At 43.3% G+C, this 22,950-nt stretch overlaps 1 protein-coding gene across 1 annotated transcript in view; it reads right to left on the reverse strand.

The window, feature by feature from the left end:
* The window catches only part of LOC124555939 (WSC domain-containing protein 1-like), a 197,152-nt gene that overhangs the window by 37,250 nt on the left and 136,952 nt on the right, over positions 1–22,950 (reverse strand). Inside the window, exon 3 of the mRNA XM_047129989.1 lies at positions 10,328–10,586. Coding sequence (XP_046985945.1) covers positions 10,328–10,586 — 259 coding nt within the window. The remainder of the gene's footprint in view (positions 1–10,327; positions 10,587–22,950) is intronic.

Raw genomic sequence — 22,950 nt, forward strand, 5'->3', positions numbered from 1 at the left:
CATGCTGAATCGAGGTGACTAAAATGCTAATTATTTCTGCAGAACATACTAATGTACATGTCCTGTGAATATGAGAATCCTGCCTCTAGTCCTTCAAGATGTCCTTTTTTCCTGAACAGGAGTGTACAATTTACTACCAAATCGTCTATCTTTCACGTTAATTGGGTAGAACCCTCTAAAGTTGAGACAGATGGATATCATAATTTTCTGCGACCGACTTGGTGCGCAAGGATGCAGCAGGCAGAAACAAGGAACATCTAGCGGTTAGAGAGTGCAAGACTCATGACTTGCTGTATGCTTTAACATCACGTAATTAGTTATGTTGTTACATTCTTTGCAATATTTTGGTTCTGTTAAATTTATTCTTGATATCTGCATTTTGGAAGTATTTTATACTGAACTGTGTTCAGATGGATTTGGTGCTTTCCAGTACGATTTCCACGTGTATTTTACTTCTAATATTGTAGGTTTACTGTCATAATTTGTTTTCCGCTCTTTCTCGTTTTCTGCTTGCCGTTAGTTACTCGTTACGAAAATGAGGAGGGGCTGATGGACGGTCCTTTTCCTATTGTGGTGAGTTTGTGAGGACATCCTAAATGAGGTGAATGTTCCTGGTTTGGCCATACTTAATTGGAAGTGGAGCAGATCGCTTAACTGTCGTTCAGGCGTTGGAATCTGGTATGTTGTTCCCTAAACAATCGGATGTGTTGCTCATGATCCATTAGTGGACGTTAAAATCAACAACAGAGGTTTGGTAAATTAGGGGTGAATTTCCGAGACTGCAAGATGTGAGACCACAGTTCATTTTAGAGGTCATTCCGTATTTATTTGGCGGTATTTTTTGAATCATGTCTTGGGACACCACATTCAAGGTATCTTGAACATTAAACAGAACGTTTGTTTGAACATTCTGTGTGTCGTAGTGCAATGTTTTCTTCCACATTTCCGTTATGAGTCATCGGTGGACACTCATTTTCCAAGATGATAACAGGCTACCTGTGTACACGTTCTGATTTGATGAACATTCAAGTACCCCATCGTACGTCGACTGACCCATTATATCACTTAATCTTACTCCCATGTAAGTGTCTGGGGCTTAAGGGAAATGACAGTGAAACGCATCAGTCAACATCCTACTACTATGGTAACTTATGGGATCTAATCATCAATGAGTGGTCTCAGCTGGATATGAGCCCGAAGAAACATGTAGAGCCTTATCTCGTCGAACTGAGGCCATTACCAAGAAAAACAGCGATTTTACTCAGGTTTGCGTAAGAGCTGAAATAGATATTTTTTATTAAACGTACGCATCAGTCATATCTACAATCATTTTTTTGTTGTGTCTACAACATACCACAGTTCATAAAGCAGTTAGTGCCTAGGACGAAATTATGTTCGAATCTAATGCAAACTGTCATCTCTTTGTCACTGTAGAATTTAAAACGCTAAACATGTAATAATTTTCCGGGTCCAGTTGTAGAAAAAACCTCTTACTATGCAGCGAGTATGTTGGAGTCTTTCACCTTACTGAAGAATTATTCAAAATTTTGAACTAATTTGGAGTATATGCTATGAAAGCATAATATAATAGTAAGTCAACCACATACTGTAATGTCAGTTCGCCTCTTTAACGGAGTGCTCAATGTGATAGACACTCGTCTGGAGCGATTTGTCCTTGTTGAGAGGAGTGGACTTGAGTACACTCAGCCTCATGACGCCAATTTCAGACCTATCTGATCGAGAGGCAGCAGCTCCAAGGTAGAAAACGACCAGGAGTGACGTGTGTTGACATCATACCCACCCATACCATATCTGATGATGAGTGACAGAGGATTACACAGCGGTCAGTCGACAATCGTGTGGTCTTCAGGGCCCGATCGCAGGTATCCCACTAATGAACCACCCTAATGTTAAAATGTCTTACGTCAGTAGTTACTGCCATTTTGCATATTAAATCATGACGTCATTAATTTATATACACTTTATTGTCAAAGTATTTTACACTAATATTTATAGCCTTTTGCAGAATATGCTGTAATATCTGTAAATTTTTCACACGGTGACTGTGGCTGACTGCATGCAGTACGCTACAGCAACAACACTAACGTACTTGTCATTTACAGGTTTACAGATACACCATTTGTACCTCCTTTCCAAATTTACCGTCCTTACGGCCATCCTACCTACTTCATGCCAATCTTTTACTTATTACTCTGCCAAATATCCAATTATATGTCATAGTCTACTAATTTCCCAACCAGTTTTACTGCCTATCCTATTAATCTCTTCCCATTTTTCGGTCTATCCTGTAAATTTGCCAATTTTACAGCCTATCCTAACAATTTCATGCAATTTTATGGCCTATGTTGCCCATTTGCCAATTCTACACCCTATCCCACCAGCTCCCTGCCTATTTTATGGGCTATCCTGCCAGTTTCCGAACTTCATTGTCCCCCCTACCATTTTGAATTGCTTGCTGCTTATCCTAGAAATTTCGAGGTATGCCATGACGGCATAAAAAATGGCAGTTGAGCCACATGCTGTAATGTCAAAGTATCTCTCGTTAATTTTACCGGAATATTCCAGAATATGGCATGATGTTATTCATCTACACACACTGTAACTTAAAAGTGTCATATCACACAGAGTACACTAATATTTGCCATCTTTTCTAAGTAGGGTAACTCTGCTACACACGGTCTTTCTCCTACCATATACAGACGTTGAATGGCGAAACTTGTAAAATTGAAATAACAATAAAATTAATTTAATGTTGTTCTTTATAACAGATCCCAGATAAACATAATCCTCTCACTACTGGGCACAGAACTTGAATTGTTCCTACTGCCTGAAAGCAAATTGCACGAGAGCAGTGGAGCCCAGCAGCTGTTTCCCATGGGCATGATTGTCTTGACATGCAATTGGCTGAAAGTAAAGTAGGGGATGGGAGGAAACGAGATAGGAAGGGGAGAGGGTTGACCTCGAAAACTGAGGAACAATTGCCTCTGCTGTAACTTAGCACTGGAAGTGTAACCCGCTACTGAAGGCCAAGGCCATATGGAGCATACACTGCTACATAACTGAGATAAAAGAAATTAATGGAGATGAAAATTTAATTGTGATATGGTAATGCGATGTGATAGTTGGAAAAGGAAGATAAGGAAAAATTATAGATGTATATGGACCAGGGCAAGGTAATGAGAGAGAAAGCCACCTGGCAGGATTAGTCACAGAGCATAAATTAAACATCACTGACGCTTGACTCAAGTATCGTGAAAGAATATCGCATATGTGGAAGAAACTTGGAGACACCAGAATATTTCAGAATGATTTATGTAATGGTAAGAAAGAAATTTCGGAACCATATTTTAAACTGTCAGACATTTCCAAATGCAGATGTAGACTGAAATCACAATTAATTGGTTATGAACTGTAGATTAAAACTGAATAAATTGTATGAAGCTCGTAAATTTAAAAGATGGGATCTCGACAGTCTGAAAGAACCAGACATTCTTGAGAATTTCAGAGTGAGCGTAAGGAGCCAACTGACTACAACAGGGGAGTTTGAGAGATGAAATAGTAAAGGCAGCAGAGAATGAACTAGGTAAAATGACAAGGCCTAGCAAAAATCCTTGGATATCTCAGTAGATATTGAATTTAATTGCTGAGAAGAGAAAGTATAAAAACGCAGCAAAAGATGCAGGTGAAAGGGAATACAAACGTCTAAAATAGAGACAGACAAGAAGCGCAAAAGGCTAAGCAGGCATGGCTAGCAGACGAATGTAAGGACTCTGGGAGCGTTTATCACAAGAGGAAAGATACATATGACCTGTAGCAAAGTTAAAGCGGTCTTTCGAGAAAGGAGAAACAGCTGTATGAATATCAAGAGCTCAGATGGAAAACCAGTACTAAGTAAACAAGGAAATGCGAACTGTGGAAGGGGTAAATAGAGTGAGAAATGATCTTGTAGGCAATATTAGCGAAGAAGAAGACGCTGTAGATGAAGATAAACGATATTTCGTCAGAGCTACAGACTCCTAGGGACAGCCAGCCATAATAAATCCATTCCACCTGGTGTGCAAGTTATATGAGGCAGGAAAAATACTCCAGACTTGAATAATAATGTGATAATTCCAATTACAAAGAAAGCAGGTGCCAACTGGTGTGAATATTACCGAAATATCAGCTTAGTGAGTCAAGATCGCAAAATACTGACACGACATATTCACAGAAGAATTGAAAAATAAGCTGAAGCCGACCTCTGGGAAGATCAGATAGGATTCTGGAGAACTGTAGGCTCACCTGACGCAATACTGATCTTACGAATTCTTTTGGAAGAGAGGCTAAGAAAAGGAAAACCTACGTCTGTTGCATTTGTATACTTAGAGAAAGCATTTGCCAATTTTTAACACAGATCCGCTAGTCGAGAATGGGAATCAGCGGTTGAGAAGGGAGTGAGACAGGGTTAGAATTTATTCTCAGTGTTATTCAGTCTGTACAATGATCACGCATTAAACGAAACTGAAGAAAAATGTGGAAAGAGTAATTCAAGTCGGGGAGAAGAAAGGAAAACTTTGAAGTCTGGTGACGACATTTTAATTTAGTCACAGGCAGCAAAGAACTTGGAAGAGCAGTTGAACGGAATCGACAGTGTCTTGAAACGAGGATACGAAATGCACAGAAACAAAAGCAGAACAATGGCGTAAATCAGGAAATGCTAAGGACATGAGATTAGGAAACGGGACAGTAAAAGTAGCAGTTGAGTTCTGCTATTTAGGCAGTAAAATAGCTGACAATGGTCAAAGTAGATAGGGTAAAAATGTAGACTGGGACTGGCATGAAGAATTTTTTGGAAGAAAAGATATTTATTAGCTTTGAAAATAAATTTAAGTGGTAGGAAGGTGTTTCTGGAGGTACTGGTCTCGAGTGCAGCTTTCTATGGAAGTAGACTGTGGACGATAAACAGTTCAGACAAGAAGAGAAAGGAAATTTTTGAAGATTATGCTACAGAAGAATACTGGAGATTATGTGGGTTGATCAAGTAACCAAACGGAAGGTACTGAATACAGTTGAGAAGAAAGGGAATTAGTGACACAACCTGGCCAAAAGAAGGGATGGGTTGATAGGACACGTTCCAATTTAGTATTAGAGGGAAGTGTGGGCAGTAAAAATCGTAGAGGGAGGTCAAGAGATGAACACAGTCAGCAGATTGAAAAGGATGTAGGTTGCACCAGTTAATAGGAGACGAACAGACTTGAATAGGACAGAATAGCATGGAGAGTTGCATCAAATCAGGCTTTGGACTGTAGAAGACCACAACAACAGAGACCTATTTAATCACGTGCAGACGGTTTCGTAGTGTCTGGGTTGGCACAGACAATCCAGTTGTTGCCAAAATGGAACATCTATTTCCGTTGCGTCTTACTGGGTGCTTGTGAGAGCTAGAGATCTTATCATTAGGTGACAATTATGGTGAAAACTCTATATGAATATTTTACGATAGCAAGTGAATTAGTCCTGCACAGACTTAGTGATTCAGTACAGTCACGTCCGCAGAGTGCCCTACTCAACTGTGCTAAAAACGCATTTCATTATACTGGGTGTATCATAATTAATGGCGTAAACGCATATTGTTGAAAGTACACGATACTAGAAGCAAAAAAGTCTCAGTAAAAGTAGGGTCGAAAATGCATATCTTAAGAGCTACGAGCAATTTTTCATCTTCGATACTTGGAAACAAATCTCTTCTACTACTTGCTTTCCATATTTTGGGAAGTGGTAGTATGGACCAAAATAAGAAAAAAATGTCCAGCAAACATGTGCTCTAAAACGCGTACCTTAAAAGTTACGAGCATTTGATCATTAGAAGAGTTGTGTTTCAAAACAGCAAAGATGAACAAGTGTTCATAGCTCTTAAGGAATGCATTTGAGAGCCAGTTCCCAAAATATGGAAAGCAAAGAACTTGCAGGAGAAGACATTTGTTTCAGTGTATCGAAGATGAAAAATTGCTCGCAGCTCTTAAGGTATGCATTTTCCACCCTATGTTCACTGAGACTTTTTGCTTCTAGTATCGTGTGCTTTCAACTGTATGCGTTTACGCCATTAATTATGATACACCCTGTATAAGTGACATGTAATATAAAGAACGTAAAACACATTAGTCAGTAAACCTTTTAACCATTGTACCATTCACAACGTATAAATTACGTTCACATAACACATGATCAGGAGATGAAACGCCAAATACATGTTCACATATATGCGACTCATCACCATTACACTATTTCATCAAAAGTATCCGGACACCTCGCTGAAAATGACTTACAAGTTCGTGGCGCCCTCCATCGCTAATGCTGGAACTCAATACGGTGTTGGCCTACCCTTAGCCTTGATGAAAGCTTCCACTCTCGCAGGCATACCTTCAGTCAGGTGCTGGAAGGTTCCTTGGAGAATGGCAGCCCATTCTTCAGGAAGTGAAAACATCCCAAAGCCGGCCGCGGTGGTCTAGCGGTTCTGGCGCTGCAGTCCGGAACCGTGGGACTGCTACGGTCGCAGGTTCGAATCCTGCATCGGGCATGGGTGTGTGTGATGTCCTTAGGTTAGTTAGGTTTAAGTAGTTCTAAGTTCTAGGGGACTTATGACCTAAGATGTTGAGTCCCATAGTGCTCAGAGCCAAAACATCCCAAAGATGTTCTCTAGGATTCAGGTCATGACTCTGTGCAGGCTAGTCCATTACAGGGACGTTATTGTCTTGTAACCACTCTGCCACAGGCCGTGCATTATGAACGGTGCTCGATCGTGTTGAAAGAAGCGACCGCTATCCCCGAATTGCTCTTCAACACTAGGAAGCAAAAAGGTGCTTAAAACATTAATGTAGGCCCGTGCTGTGATAGTGCCACGCAAAACAACAATAGGTGCAAGCCACCTCCATGAAAAAAACGACCACACCATAACACCACCGACTCCGAATTTTACTGTTGGCACTACACACGCTGGCATATGACGTTCGCCAGGCATTCCCCATACCCACACCCTGCCATCGGATCTCCGCATTGTGTACCATGATTCGTTACTCCACACAACAGTTTTCCACTGTTCAATCGTCCAATGTTTATGCTCCTTACACCAAGAAAGGTGTCGTTTGGAATTTACTGGTGTGATGTGTGGCTTATGAGCAGCCGCTCGACGATGAAATCCAAGTTTTCTCATGTCTCGCCTAACTGTCATAGTACTTGCAGTGGATCCTGATGGAGTTTGGAATTCCTGTGTGATGGTCTGGACAGATGTCTGCCTAATACACATTACGACCCTCTTCAACTGTCGGAGGCCTCTGTCAGTCAACAGACGAGGTCAGCCTGTACGCTTTTGTGCTGTACGTGTCCCTTCACGTTTCCAGTTCACTATCACATCGGAAGCGGTGGACCTAGGGATGTTTAGGAGTGTGGAAATCTCGCGCACAGACGTATGACACAAGCAACACCCAATTACCTGACCACGTTCGAAGACCGTTGAGTTCCGCGGAGCGCCCCATTCTGCTCTCTCACGATCTCTAATGACTGCTGAGGTCCCTGATATTGAGTACCTGGCAGTAGGTCGCAGTACAACGCATCTAAAACGAAAAATGTATGTTTTTGGTTGTGTCTGGACACTTTTTATCACATAGTGTATGTCTCACACTATTGTAGATGAATTTCCTTGGGTGTCACACCACGAAAGCCGAGTATTCAAATGATTGCTCACTGTTCTCGTAATGAAAACATAGTAATGAAGTCATTACTCACACTCACCGCAATTACTAGAGTTCTGTGTGCTGTACGATTTTAGAGTGCTCCCGCATACCGTTCAACGCCCATCTTATTTTGAGCCAGTTTGCAAATCGTAGAAATAACTGTGTCCTGAGAAGGGAAACTGGAGACCTTACAACTTTAATGGATCTCGTATTAAAGTAATCGAGTAACATTTGTGCTTTTTCTAGTGCTATGTTTGGGGCAAAGCACTTCTTATTGGCCTTCATCCCCCCGACATAACGTGTTTAACCCATGCGGTGACTGACACGCGATTCGTGACTGTAAGTACCGGTTGTTGTTGTTGTGGTCTTCAGTCCTGAGACTGGTTTGATGCAGCTCTCCACGCTAATCTATCCTGTGCAAGCTCCTTCATCGCCCAGTACCTACTGAAACCTACATCCTTCTGAATCTGCTTAGTGTATTCATCTCTTGGTCTCCCTCTACGATTTTTACCCTCCACGCTGTCCTCCAATGCTAAATTTGTGATCCCTTGATGCCTCAGGACATGTCCTACCAACCGATCTCTTCTTCTAGTCAAGTTGTGCCACAAACTTCTCTTCTCCCCAATCCTATTCAATACCTCCTCATTAGTTACGTGATCTACCCATCTAATCTTCAACATTGTTCTGTAGCACCACATTTCGAAAGCTTCTATTCGCTTCCTGTCCAAACTATTTATTGTCCATGTTTCACTTCCATACATGGCTACAGTCCATACAAATACTTTCAGAAACGACTTCCTGACACTTAAATCTATACTCGATGTTAACAAATTTCTCTTCTTCAGAAACGATTTCCTTGCCATTGCCAGTCTACATTTTATATCCCCTCTACTTCGACCATTATCAGTTATTTTGCTCCCCAAATAGCAAAACTCCTTTACTACTTTAAGTGTCTCATTTCCTAATCTAATTCACTCAGCATCACCCGACTTAATTCGACTACATTCCATTATCCTCGTTTTGCTTTTGTTGATGTTCATCTTATATCGTCCTTTCAAGACACTGTCCATTCCATTCAACTGCTCTTCCAAGTCCTTTACTGTCTCTGACAGAATTACAATGTCATTGGCGAACCTCAAAGTTTTTATTTCTTCTCCCTGGATTTTAATACCTACTCCAAATTTTTCTTTTGTTTCCTTTACTGCTTGCTCAATATACAGATTGAATAACATCGGGGAGAGGCTACAACCCTGTCTCACTCCCTGCCCAACCATTGCTTCCCTTTCATGTCCCTCGACTCTTATAACTGCCATCTGGTTTCTGTACAAATTGTAAATAGCCTTTCGCTCCCTGTATTTTACCCCTGCCACCTTTAGAATTTGAAAGTCAACATTGTCAAAAGCTTTCTCTATGTCTACAAATGCTAGAAACGTAGGTTTGCCTTTCCTTAATCTTTCTTCTAAGATAAGTCGTAAGGTCAGTATTGCCTCACGTGTTCCAACATTTCTACGGAATCCAAACTGATCTTCCCCGAGGTCGGCTTCTACCAGTTTTTCCATTCGTCTGTAAATAATTCGTGTTAGTATTTTGCAGCTGTGACTTATTAAACTGATAGTTCGGTAATTTTCACATCTGTCAACACATGCTTTCTTTGGGATTGGAATTATTATATTCTTCTTGAAGTCTGAGGGTATTTCGCCTGTCTCGTACATCTTGCTCACCAGATGGTAGAGTTTTACCAGGACTGGCTCTCCCAAGGCCGTCAGTAGTTCCAATGGAATGTTGTCTACTCCCGGGGCCTTGTTTCGACTCAGGTCTGTCAGTGCTCTGTCAAACCCTTCACGCAGTATCGTATCTCCCATTTCATCTTCATCTACACCCTCTTCAATTTCCATAATATTGTCCTCAAGTACATTGCCCTTGTATAGACCCTCTATATACTCCTTCCACCTTTCTGCTTTCTCCTCTTTGTTTAGAACTGGGTTTCCATCTGGGCTCTTGATATTCATACAAGTGGTTCTCTTTTCTCCAAAGGTCTCTTTAATTTTCCTGTAGGCTGTATCTTACCCCTAGTGAGATAAGCCTCCACGTCCTTACATTTGTCCTCTAGCCATTTTGCATAAGTACCGGTAGTACGGATTATGGTGCTAGAGTGAGCATAATGTGCTCCTTTAGCTTCCACTGGTGAACACAGTTACCACTACAAGAAGTGTGTGTGCAATGCCTAGTCTGTATACATTTCCTGTTGTCTGACAGCAGATTTGTTGGTGGCATATCCCAGACATTTTACACACAGTCGTATCAGACGTGGATTCAAGAGCGCCCAACAGGTTTGGTAGGCTATCCGCCAAATAGTCCAACTGCACTGCTACCCCTCTTAGTTTTGTGCTTGAGTGACCCATTTGCCCACACTCTTCACGGTCGTTCGGCCGAGGCGATCACGTGCGTTACGTGATTGTCCATCCCTGGCCGCCTTTGCCCGCGAGAGCTCGAGGGCCCATTGGGAGAGCACTTGGGCTGGAACACCGTAATTCAGACTAACGGGGTAGGGTACATCGTAGTGAGGGCATTCAGATACGAGCAGTAGCAGTGAGTACCTGGCAGAAAACAGCGCCTGCTGAGAGGAAGCGGGTGGTCTGCGGAAGGGCCCGTCGGCGTGCCGCAGCACACAGGCCAGGCGGCGCTCGTCCACAGCCAGCCGGAGGAAGCGCAGCAGCCTGCGCAGCTCGCTGCTCGGCTCGAGGCGCAGCCGCTCGAAATGCAGGAGCGTCGCTTCGTCTGCGTGCGTGTAGTTGGCCCACGTGGCCGCCAGCTCGCGCCACACCAGCGCCAGCTGCGACGCGAACCTCTCCCACTCTGCGACAAAAGACAGCACGCCGTGTCAATGCGATGACATCTATGGAAAGTGGGCAAACCAGTTGCAATAAGTAACTCTAACGGTTCACGTTATAAACTTTCAAACAGACTTCCTTTTTTCTGTTTGGCTTGATGATTGGTCTAATGCAGGGCCGCACAAACACGGAAAACTGCACGCGTGCAAAGCGGGGTGCAGCGAGTGCCTGCACATTGCATCGGTTCAACTCGGCATACTTCGCCTCAACTCGGCTTGCTAGGTGAGGCCGACGCTGTGCGCTGCCGAATGCGCTGCCAGACGGCTTAGTCAACATTGGAATACGTAAGCGCAAGACAATAATGGAACCATCTGCTCCAAAAAAAGGGAAAATTGGCGAAAGTCAATTTAAACCGGAATGGGAACTCTCCTACTTTTTTGTGCGTTGAGACGATAAACCCAAATGTCTAATCTGCGGTACACTAATTACGTGTGTCAGAAAATCGTCTATTGAAAGGCACTACAGCAAATTGCATTCAGAAAAGTATAGTGATATAACAGGGGATGCCAGAGAGGAAGAATTACGGAAGTTGCAAACTCTTGCAGAAGAGAATTCTGTATCTACAAACGAGGTTGTTGCAAGTACTTTAGCATGTAATTTTGGTTAAAGGTCATGCGAAACGAAATAAGATTTGTTTAGATTCCTTAGTTTTCGTTTTCGCATAAATTATTTCTAACATATCTTTTTTCTCTATTTTAGGGTGAAGAAGATGAGGGGTGTTGCGAAAGGACTCTCAGAGCTAGTTACAAAGTTGCTCTACGTTTAGCAGGAGCTGGGAGGCCATTTATGGACGGGCCATTAATAAAAAACATTATATTGGACGTAGTAGAGACAATGAATCCTACATTAGCTCCCGCGTACAGCAGAATACCACTTTCGAGAATGACAATACATCGGAGAATCAACGACATTGCTGAGAATTTGCATGAACAACTGGCAGCCAAAGCTGAAAACTTCCTAGCGTACTCCATCGCACTTGATGAGTCCACGGATATTAACGACACGGCTCAGTTAGCAATATTTTTGCGTGGCGTGGACGGCGACCTACATGTAACGGAAGAGCTCCTGGATATGATTTCGTTGAAGGACACTGTTACAGGGGCGGATATTTTAGCAGCTGTTGAAATGGCAGCTGAAGGAATAGGACTCGCTTGGGAAAAGCTGTTTTCCGTAACCACAGACGGGGCACCAGCAATGTGCGGAAAGCAAAAGGGTTTATTGGCCTACTGCGGAAGAAACTTAACATGCCGAATTTACCTTCCGTTCAGTGTTTTGCACACCATAAGGCTCTTTGTGCGAAAGATGTGATGAAGGTAGTGGTGCGTATCGTGAACTACATTCGTTCTCATGGACTCACTCATCGTCAATTCAAAGAATTTTTGATTTCCTTTGAAGAGGACTATCCAGATATTCCCTACCACGCTGAGGTGCGCTGGCTGAGCAAAGGGAAAGTGATTTCCCGAATTTTTCGACTACGCCACACTGTGGCTCAGTTTTTGGAGACCAAAGGACGTCCGGAGCCACTTTTTCATGACCCTGAATGGGTAGCTGATTTAGGATTTTTAGCAGACATTATGGGTCTCCTAAATTATTTAAGTCTGAAACTCTAAAAAGAAAACAATCTCATCAACGATATTATCAGCAAAATAAACGCTTTCCAGTATAAACTGAAGCTCCTCAAAAACAACCTTTCAGAGAAAAATACGCAACACTTCCCTAAACTAGGTAAGCGAGATATAAATTGTACCTTTATTAAAACAGCCTGATTTTTATAACCGCTCTAATCAAAACGGTACTATGTTTTTGTTTGACAGCATCTGTGCTGGAAGGAGAGCGCTTTGAAAAATACGTCGAGGTGCTACAATTCCTTGAAAATGCGTTTAACGACCGATTCCAGGTAATGTGCCGGTATATCACATACAGCTAAATAAAGGAGATTGCGTTACATATGCAAGTGTAACATTACATTAAAACCAATAGTACACATTACATGTTTATTAAAATCTATCGCATTTCAGCACTTCGAAACAACGGCTTACATTACTTTCATTTATTAACATTGGCTTTGCTAATGTTACAGGAAATTACCTACCTGCAGCCAATTCTCGATGTTTTTGTGAAACTTTTTTCGATGGATATTGAAAGTGCGCCTTCAGATTTACATTTCGAACTAATTGATTTGCAAAGCGATGTTCACCGAAAGGATGTGTGTTACAATACAAAAGGTTTGCTCCAATTCTACCAGAATTTGCAGAAGGAAGAATTTCCCAAGTTACACAGAGAAGCAGCGAAGATTATTTCTATGTTTGGTTCCATTTGTGTATGTGAAAGGTTTTTTTTCTGTTTTGTCTTGTACAAAAACTAGATTGCGTGGGAGTATTTCTAATTGTAATTTAAAAAATTCTCTCAGTATTGCTGTCAACCAATCTCTTGTTCCAGATCTTAGTAGCATAATTGCAAATAAAATAAAGAGCACATAGGAAGATACATTAGTGTTGAAACCAAATTTAAAATTGTTACCATTACAGTTATTATACAAATCTCTTTTGTACCCGTACACCAAACTAAGCTCTCCACCTAGTGTACATTAGTATTTGGCAATGACGAAGACAACAGGGTAAAAGCTTTGAAACAGGTCGAGACAGGCGGCGCGAGCGACACAAGCTAAGGAAGTGAGAGGCAGCGCTGTTGCGCAAAGCCGAGGAGTGGGGGGTCTGCACCGTCGTCAACATAGCGCAGCCGTCGTCTGCACTCCGCACTGTGCGATGCACCGGTGCATGCACCTTGTGCGGCCCTGGTCTAATGTACTAAACTTCCCACATACAGCCGGCCAGGGTGGCCGAGCGGTTCTAGGCGCTACAGTCCGGAACCGTGCGACCGCTACGGTCGCAGGTTCGAATCCTGCCTCGGGCATGGATGTGTGTGATGTCCTTAGGTTAGTTAGGTTTAAGTAGTTCTAGGTTCTAGGGGACTGATGACCTCAGAAGTTAAGTCCCATAGTGCTCAGAGCCTTTTGAACCATTTCCCACATACAACGTGTGTATAACATGATTTGGCATCCGAAAAGTCCCTGAATTTGAGTTTTGCTTACAGAAGGGTATGAGTGCACTAAAATATCGCTTTGTGTCTCCCGGTACATCCTTGTCGGGTTACTGTGGTCATCGGGTGCTAGCTGAATGGTTTGGTTATGTCTCGGTAATTCTACTTTCAGTGAATTTTTGATTCGATTTTGTCATATGATGACATGGTTGGAAAAAATGTTCAAATGTGTGTGAAATGTTATGGGACTTAACTGCTAAGGTCATCAGTCTCTAAGCTTACACACTACTTAACCTAAATTATCCTAAGGACAAACACACACACCCATGCACGAGGGAGGACTCGAACCTCCGCCAGGACCAGCCGCACAGTCCGTGAATGCAGCGCCTGAGACCGCTCGGCTAATCCCACGCGGTACATGGTTGGAGACCGTGGCTGTTATTTGAAGACAAATGTTGATGGTGTTGGGACAGCAACCAGCCACAAATTTATTTTCAATTCCTTTATGCAAAAGGTACCGTTACCGATTTCGAATCATTACGATTCATTGTCAGACGGCTGTCATGCTTTTATTATAACATGTGCTGTGTTTTCTTTACTGATTAGTTATCCTAAGATATAAATAGTACATAATTATAAGCACGTCACACATGGCTGTGTTACAGATTTGCATTGGGATGTGACTCACGTGAAATGTCGGTTTGTAGTACCTGTTTTCATAGTTTTCGTCCAGCAGACAACGAATGCGCGAAAACTACAAACGTTGTCTCCTGGACGAAAATTATGAAAACTAGTACTACAAACCGACATTTCACGTGAGTCACATCCAAATGCAAATCTGTAACACAGCCATCTTTGTGACGTGCTTAGCCGGCCTGAGTGGCCGAGCGGTTCTAGGCGCTACAGTCTGGTAACGCGCGACCGCTACGGTCGTAGGTTCGAATCCTGCCTCGGGCATGGATGTGTGTGATGTCCTTAGGGTAGTTAGGTTTAAGTAGTTCTAAGTTCTAGGGGACTGATGACCACAGCAGTTAAGTCCCATAGTGCTCAGAGCCATTTTTTGACGTGCTTATAATTATGTATTATTTATATTTTAGGATAACTTATCATTAAAAAAAACCTAGCACATATTGTAATGAAAGCATGAAATCCGTGTGACAATGAATCGTAATGATTCGAAACCGGTAACGGTACCTTTTGAATAAAGGAACTCAAAATAAATTTGTGGCTGGTTACTGTCTCAACACCATCAGAATTTTGATTTTTCGATGACTGACCTGAAAGGGCAGCATGTCTGTATTGAGTTTTGTATTAAACCTGGGAAAACCGCTGAAAAAACGTACGAAATGTTGAAGTGAGGTTTTGGAGACAACAGTGTAGCTCAGGCACATACTTATGACCGATGTATGTGGACGGATAGATTAGTATTGTCTTTTCATTGCAACAGCGCTGACAGGGTGCTTCACTCTCCTCTTGTTTCGTAGATTTAATATTTTTATTTCACTTTAGATTGATCCAGTGCTAGGTACATTGTCCAGTATGAGAGTTCTCTTTGTGATGCTGCCTCTGGATCACGGGGGCCTGGGTTCGATTCCCGACCGGGTGGGGGATTTTCTCTGCCCAGGGACTGGGTGTTTGTGTTGTCCTCATAATTTCATCATCATCATCATCATCATCATTCATGACAGTGGATAGACTGGAATGTGAAAAATAGGGCTGAGTGAAAATTGGGACTTTGTACTTAACGCTGTTGATAGCGCAGTTGAGTGGCCCACAAACCAAACATCGTCATCGTCCTTGTGATGCCAGTACACGAATGTAAGATGGACTAATTCAGAGTTTCTTTGTAGCTTTAAACCGTTTCAATTCAACCTACTTTCTGTCAAATATATAGATGTACAGAATAGTATGTGGAGATCAGGTCACTCTTATGCCATCATTTTCAAAATGTCCGCGGCTCGTGGTCTTGCGGTAGCGTTCTCGCTTCCCGCGCACGTGGTCACTAAATGAGCAGGCAAATACAATCTATAAAGTTGTCACAGTTAACATAAATAAAATGAGCACACCTTTAAAAATTCGAGCCCTCGCGGATTTCCTACGCCATAGAAGAACGGACGTTGCACTATTGCAAGAAGTGGTTACGACGAAAATAAACCAGATACCAGGATATGCGGCAATCACAAATATAGACTCAGAATCCCAATGCGGTACGGCAATAATGGTACGGAACGGAATCGACTTTGGCGGGACTAAAATGTTGTCAAGTGGCCGAGGGATAGCGCAAAACATAGAAGAGACGCTCTTTATCAACATATACGCACCTTCTGGCACAGACAACAAGCGAGCAAGAAGCACCTTCTATAATGAAGAAGTAGCCGAACTGCTGATGCAGAACAATAACAACATCATCAATGGAGGAGATTTTAACTGTGTCGCCGCAGCTGAAGACCAAATACCCGTAGCAAACATGTGCCCAGAACTGCAAGAACTGATCCGATGACTGAAAATAGAAGATTCGTGGCGCCTTCTCCATCCAACACACACTGAATTTACATACCACCACAAAAATGGTAAAAGCAGACTGGACCGTATATATGTCAGCAGAGCACCAACTAAAAATGTAACGCACGTCGAAGTCTATCCTGTCATCTTTTCGGACCACTGCAGCTACGAATGAAGCCTGCATCTCCAGAAAGAACAGAACGTGAGCACAAGAAGCACGTGGAAGCTAAATACGGAACACCTGCAGGACGCGGAACTGCGCAAGCAAATAGTGGAAACGTGGCAAGAATGTTTAGCGCAGCGCGCACGCTACAGCAGCACGACCGAGTGGTGGCTGGCACGAGCGAAGCCGACAATGCGCAGCCTGTTGATAAGATACAGCGCGGAAAAGTCATTCCGGAGGCGAACCACGGCCGAGTTCTACCAGCAGTGCCTGAAAGACGCACTCGACGCACCAGCAGACGACCAGCAATACCTGCCGCGAGTAAGGAGAATCAAGGCAAAACTCCTTCAAATAAAGAAACAGCAAATAAGAGGCGTCCTCACCAGAAGCAAAACATATGGCGAGGTGGATGAAGAGCCACTCACCGTGCACCACCTAAATAGGGAAATGGAGAGAGCGGCAGGAAAGTGCGTAAGTGTGCTTCAGGACAAGCAGGGAAAGACGCTCACGACGAAAACGGTGTTAACAAAACACATCGAGGACTATTTACGAGACATGTTTCGTCGAGAAGCGACAGACGACGCGGCAACTGCTGAAATCCTCCAGCAGACGAGGAGCGTGCTCACAGACGCAGACAGGGCGTTGCTGACAGAAAATGTCGACGTGGATGACATCAAAGAAACGATGAAGACCAGCGCCAGAGGAAGAGCACCCGGGGCCGCCGGCATCCCGCTCGAGTTCTACCTCGCATATTGGGACGTGCTAGGAGGGCAATTCACGGAGATGGTGAACGAGATACTCGATGGGGCAGAAATTCCACCTGGGCTGACCGGAGGGACCATAACCCTCATCCCTAAGAAGAGAGCCGCCCGCCCCATTGAAAAGATTCGTCCGATTACGCTCCTCAACCCCGACTATAAAATAATGGCGAAATGCATCGCAAACAACCTGAAATCGGCGCTGAGGAAAGTCATCAGTCCGTGGCAAACATATGTGGTACCAGGGAAAAATATATTTGACGCCACATGCACCTACAGGGACATAATAGCACAGGCAGCCACCACCAGAAGCGCAGGTACCATAATTTCGGTGGACTTCAACAAAGCCTTCGACAGGATCAACCACAAATATCTCGTAGAGACACTAAACAGAATCGGGTTTGGGCAAAAATTCATCACAATCATCCAGAAGATACTAAGTACTCCGAGATCGACAGTAATAATCAATAGTTGGAAAACAAAACTGAAAAAACTGGACAGAGCCGTGAGGCAAGGCTGTCCATTGTCAATGGCTCTATTCGCTATAGCACTGGACCCGCTGCTGCGTAAACTCACAAATGACATCAGAGGATTCACAGTAGGAGACAAAGCAATAGCATGTATAGCCTACGCTGACGACCTAGGCATCTTTATTGAAGACCAGGAAGATACTGGGAGAGTAGAAACCATCATGAACACATTCCAAAAAGCGTCAGGCGCCCAAACCAACCCCAGAAAAACAGTGCTACTGCCGATAGGGAATCAACGACTCAAACCAGACAGCCAGTGGTATAAAATAGCAGAAAGCCATAAAGTTCTTGGAATATATATACAGTCTTGTCCAATTACAATGGCCGCATACAACTGGAGGGACGTGCTACACACCATAAGAGGTCTCTCCAGACAGCACGCGAACCGGAAGCTAACAATCCACCAGAAAACAGAACTGATAAACACGAAAGCATGGTACCTGGCGCAAATCTTAAGCATGCCGACAGAAATTGCGCGAGCACTAACGAGCGCAGTGTACTATCTGTTATGGCGTCGAAATATATTCAAAGTGGCGCAAGCAACGTGCTCGCTGCCAACGAAAGAAGTGGGACTAGGTCTAGTTGATATAAAGACCAAATGTGCAGCCCATCTACTAAAACGAACGCTCGCCATCCAGGACAAAAACCCTGACAGCGTCACAGCCAAGATAATTGGAAGATACAAGCCCGCATCACAAGAAGCGCCGGTCGACACGAGGCACATTCCCTTCAGAATGCGACACATCGGGCTGCACTATGCCAACAAAAGTTACGTTCTGGACACCGTGGCGAGCCCCAGCCACAGAACAGCCAAGAGAATATACTGGGCCCTCAGGGGGAAGCTGGCAAAAAACAAAAATGAATACAAACTCCCGCAATACAATTGGAAACAAATATGGGAAAACGTCTCGGAAAACGTGTTGCCTAAACATGCGAAGGAGACATGGTACAAAATAGTTAACAGAACGGTACCAACTAACCAAAGACTGGCGGAGATAAAACTCGTCGCAAGTGACAAGTGCGACGTATGTGGCATGACCGACACCCACGAGCACCGATTCACCTGCGGGAATGCCATCAACATCTGGGAAGCGTGCCAGCAGATGGTGGCCCACATCAACAAAACGGCGCCGGGAAGCATCACAGTGGAAGCAATCACCGCCCCAGACTGCAACCAATTGCCACGACCCAAGCGATTGGCGACTCTCTGGATCCTCGCCATGACGGCACACGCCATCGTAGCGCGGAGGCAGACCGACCAGCTGGCCTTCCTGATGGACCTCTGGGAGGAGAACAAGACAGCCCAGCAGCACAGGCGATACCACGAGAACTTCAAAAACTTCCTGCAGATTCCACTGCAGACAGCAATCGCCAGAGTCCTCCCCAGCCTGTGACCCTCAGCACCGCCACCAGACACCTCACCTAGCCGGCCGCGGTGGTCTCGCGGTTCTAGGCGCGCAGTCGGGAACCGTGCGACTGCTACGGTCGCAGGTTCGAATCCTGCCTCGGGCATGGATGTGTGTGATGTCCTTAGGTTAGTTAGGTTTAAGTAGTTCTAAGTTCTTGGGGACTGATGACCACAGCTGTTAAGTCCCATAGTGCTCAGAGCCAGCCAGACACCTCACCACACTCACCACAAGAATAATGAGTGCAGTGATAGTGAATAAGTGCAACAGAAAAGATAAAGTGCTTTCTCCTCTCGCATCAAATAGTGAAGTATAGTAGTATAAAGTGTTTCTTCTTAGTGAAATCAGTGATACAAAGTGCTTCTCACCAAACATCTGCCATGCTTGCAGTCAAAACAGTGTCAAAAGTATGCCCAGTAGTACTACAAATTTTTTTTAAATTAATTATTATTTTTTTCATTATTTGTACTATATTGTCTAGAAGACAAGCATTACTTAGTGGAAAGTGCCAACTACTCATAATAATAATTATTATTATTATTTTAAATGATTTCCTTTACTTTGTGCCTATAAAATTCTATTGTTTACTCACACTCTCCCTTCTGCTTCTCTTATATAATATGACAAAATTTTCTCTCTTCTTCAATTTAGGTGTAATCTGTAGTATATGTAAAAAAGTTTCTTCCACTTCTGCTCCATCTACCATGGTGATGTTTCCCTCATACTGCCCCACCTAACAGTGTAAACTAGAGGAAGAGATCAAACCAGAGTACACAATGTGCCTGTGGCATCACAAGTGCATCACATACAGAAACATGAACTCAAAATCAATGCATCGATGCTAAGTATAAACTGTTATGCCTGTCCTGCAATGTCTACCCCAAAAAAAGATGACAAATGGCCATGTAAAAGGGTTTAAGGAACAACAATAAGAGAAAAACGAAAAAGGAAAAATATAAATACGAAAACCTATAAAATGACAGTAATATTAACCAACAATATGAATATAATAGGTTAATAGAATAAAATGTCTTTTTTTTAATGTATCGTTGTTAATGTATTTAAATAAATATATATGGTAACAAAAAACAAAAAAGATTCCCGGCGGAGTCACGAATTTTCTCTGTCTCGAGATGACTGGGTGTTGCGTGTCTTTCATCATCATTTCATTCTCATTCACTCGCAAGTCGCCGTAGAGGCGTTAAAGAACTTGTGGAGCGGCGGCCGAACCGCCCCGCGAGGGGTCTCCCGGCCACCAATGCCATACGCTCATTATTATTATTTTCAAAATTACTATCGTGTCAGTTTAGATTCCTCCTGCAAATTTGGAAACTGTTTATTTTGCAGGGTAATTGTGTCCTTTTGTTACGATGGGACTACCCCACATTGGTCGGATTAATTGATTGTTCATTACAATACCAATAACATACTATTAACCACTTTTTGGATACCGGTCGGTCGGTGCATTTATTTCTGTGTTATAGATGAAGGTAGGTTCGAGAGTGAACGATTTAGGCCTATTATCTTCCACCATATTCATACTTATATTCATGCTTATTAGCTTCCACCATATTCATACGTCTTTTTAAATTAGTTTCATAAAACTTAAATGATTTTCCGTGCACAGCAAAGTTATTTGAATATAAATTTGATTTATGTATGACGTATATGTGTGTAAGCATTATGACAATAAATAAGAGAATTAATCAGACCTTTTCTACTAACGAATTTGTAGTCACACAATCCCTCCATTGATATTTATTGACTTTGCAAAGCCAGGACCCATTATTCAAGTACAAGGGGCTCATCCCCTTTTAATCTGTTACACAAACTTAAGTTCTGTTACGTATTTCAGTGAGTGAGGAGCAATCTGAATGCTGAGAGGTCCAGCCAGCAGCAGACATTTATGACGACAAGTTTTGTCAGCTCACGCACAACCTCTTGCTTAATATGGTAACTCTGCTTCAGGATTTGTGTGGCTGGCATCCTATAGTATCAGATGGTGAGGTTCCCCAGAGTCAAGCTCATGCTATAGGACCTTGTAGCGGGAAACTGAATCAAATCGTGCGAGATATGTTAGTTTCTTCTACCATGTCTTTGCTATTTTGATCTGTGTATTTTCTGTGTCTTGGTGTTCCTTTCTTGTCTCGATAATGGACGTTGTAACATCAGTATTGCACATTGTGGAAGGGTTATTTTGAATATGTATTCGGGTGTTGTTTGTGACAGGATTTACAAGTGACTAAGAAGTACGAGCATATTTTCTACTGTCCAGGTGAGTTAAAGATATAATGATGTCACGTAGCTAAACGAGAAATGAAGAAGCGAGAAAGTTCTGAAAATATGGAGGCCTAAAATGGGATAGCACACTTGAAAGTAGATAAGGTGAAGCTAGAGTCACCAGCAACGCCATCAGGCAGCGATCAGATGAGGTAAGATAGATGCATTCGCATAGACAATGATGAAGAAAATATAAGGGTAGGAAACTCACAATGCGAAGTCGAGAACGCAGGCACTACTGATAATCGCGCGACTTCTGATGCTGAGAGTTGTCACATTCAGTTTGCTCGTCCCCAAAAGTATGCTAAATTGAGCCATGACTATATCAGGTAATTGAGAGAAGTTTGATCAGCATCTCCAGTACATAGGCGAGATGAGAAAAGAGAACTCGGAAAGTATAGGTGGTAGGAGAGGAAGAATCAGAGAAGAGAATAGGTCAATACGAAAAGAGGCGAGGGATAACAGAAGTTTTTAATGATATCGTGGAATTCGAGAATAAAATTGCAGTTTTTTTACAGAGATTGAGAGTGTTATAGTGAAATGGGAAAGTGGTAGGACCGAGGTGAGCAGTGTGTGAACGCTGATCTTGAATTTTCTTTTCACAAAAAATTTCACGCTCTGAAAACGGATCACCAAAAATAGGAAATACAAAGGCAACAAAAAAACTTATTGCCCGTGAATTGTGCAGGGAATGTCATTGTTCCGTGCTAAAGACTGATACGACGACATTAGTTGTCCGAAAATCATGTAAACATTAATTGATTGAAGGTGTACCTCCTGTCTACAAACATAATAGTTGAAGTAAAACGTGGTTAAACCTGCTACCTTCCTTAAAAAAATGCTGCACACATGTGCTCTTTCGGGTCATAATGACCCGGTATGATATATACAGGATGGCAGCCAGTCAAGGAATATTTTACGGAACTGTCCGCAGTCCATTCTTTACAAGTTTTCTCCCAGAGAAACTTCCGCTGTGCCTACGTGACACAAGTTGCCTACCTTTCAGAACCGAGGCAGTTCGGTCCACTTAAGGGGCTCCGGAACGCCCTATACTTGCAATGTTAAAATAACGCTTATAAATTACATCTTTCCTCGCAAAGTACACTCCTGGAAATGGAAAAAAGAACACAATGACACCGGTGTGTCAGACCCACCATACTTGCTCCGTTCTCTGCGAGAGGGCTGTACAAGCAATGATCACACGCACGGCACAGCGGACACACCAGGAACCGCGGTGTTGGCCGTCGAATGGCGCTAGCTGCGCAGCATTTGTGCACCGCCGCCGTCAGTGTCAGCCAGTTTGCCGTGGCATACGGAGCTCCATCGCAGTCTTTAACACTGGTAGCATGCCGCGACAGCGTGGACGTGACCCGTATGTGCAGTTGACGGACTTTGAGCGAGGGCGTATAGTGGGCATGCGGGAGGCCGGGTGGACGTACCGCCGAATTGCTTAACACGTGGGGCGTGAGGTCTCCACAGTACATCGATGTTGTCGCCAGTGGTCGGCGGAAGGTGCACGTGCCCGTCGACCTGGGACCGGACCGCAGCGACGCACGGATGCACGCCAAGACCGTAGGATCCTACGCAGTGCCGTAGGGGACCGCACCGCCACTTCCCAGCAAATTAGGGACACTGTTGCTCCTGGGGTATC

Source organism: Schistocerca americana, chromosome X, assembly GCF_021461395.2.
Source record: "Schistocerca americana isolate TAMUIC-IGC-003095 chromosome X, iqSchAmer2.1, whole genome shotgun sequence".
NCBI lineage: Eukaryota > Metazoa > Arthropoda > Insecta > Orthoptera > Acrididae > Schistocerca > Schistocerca americana.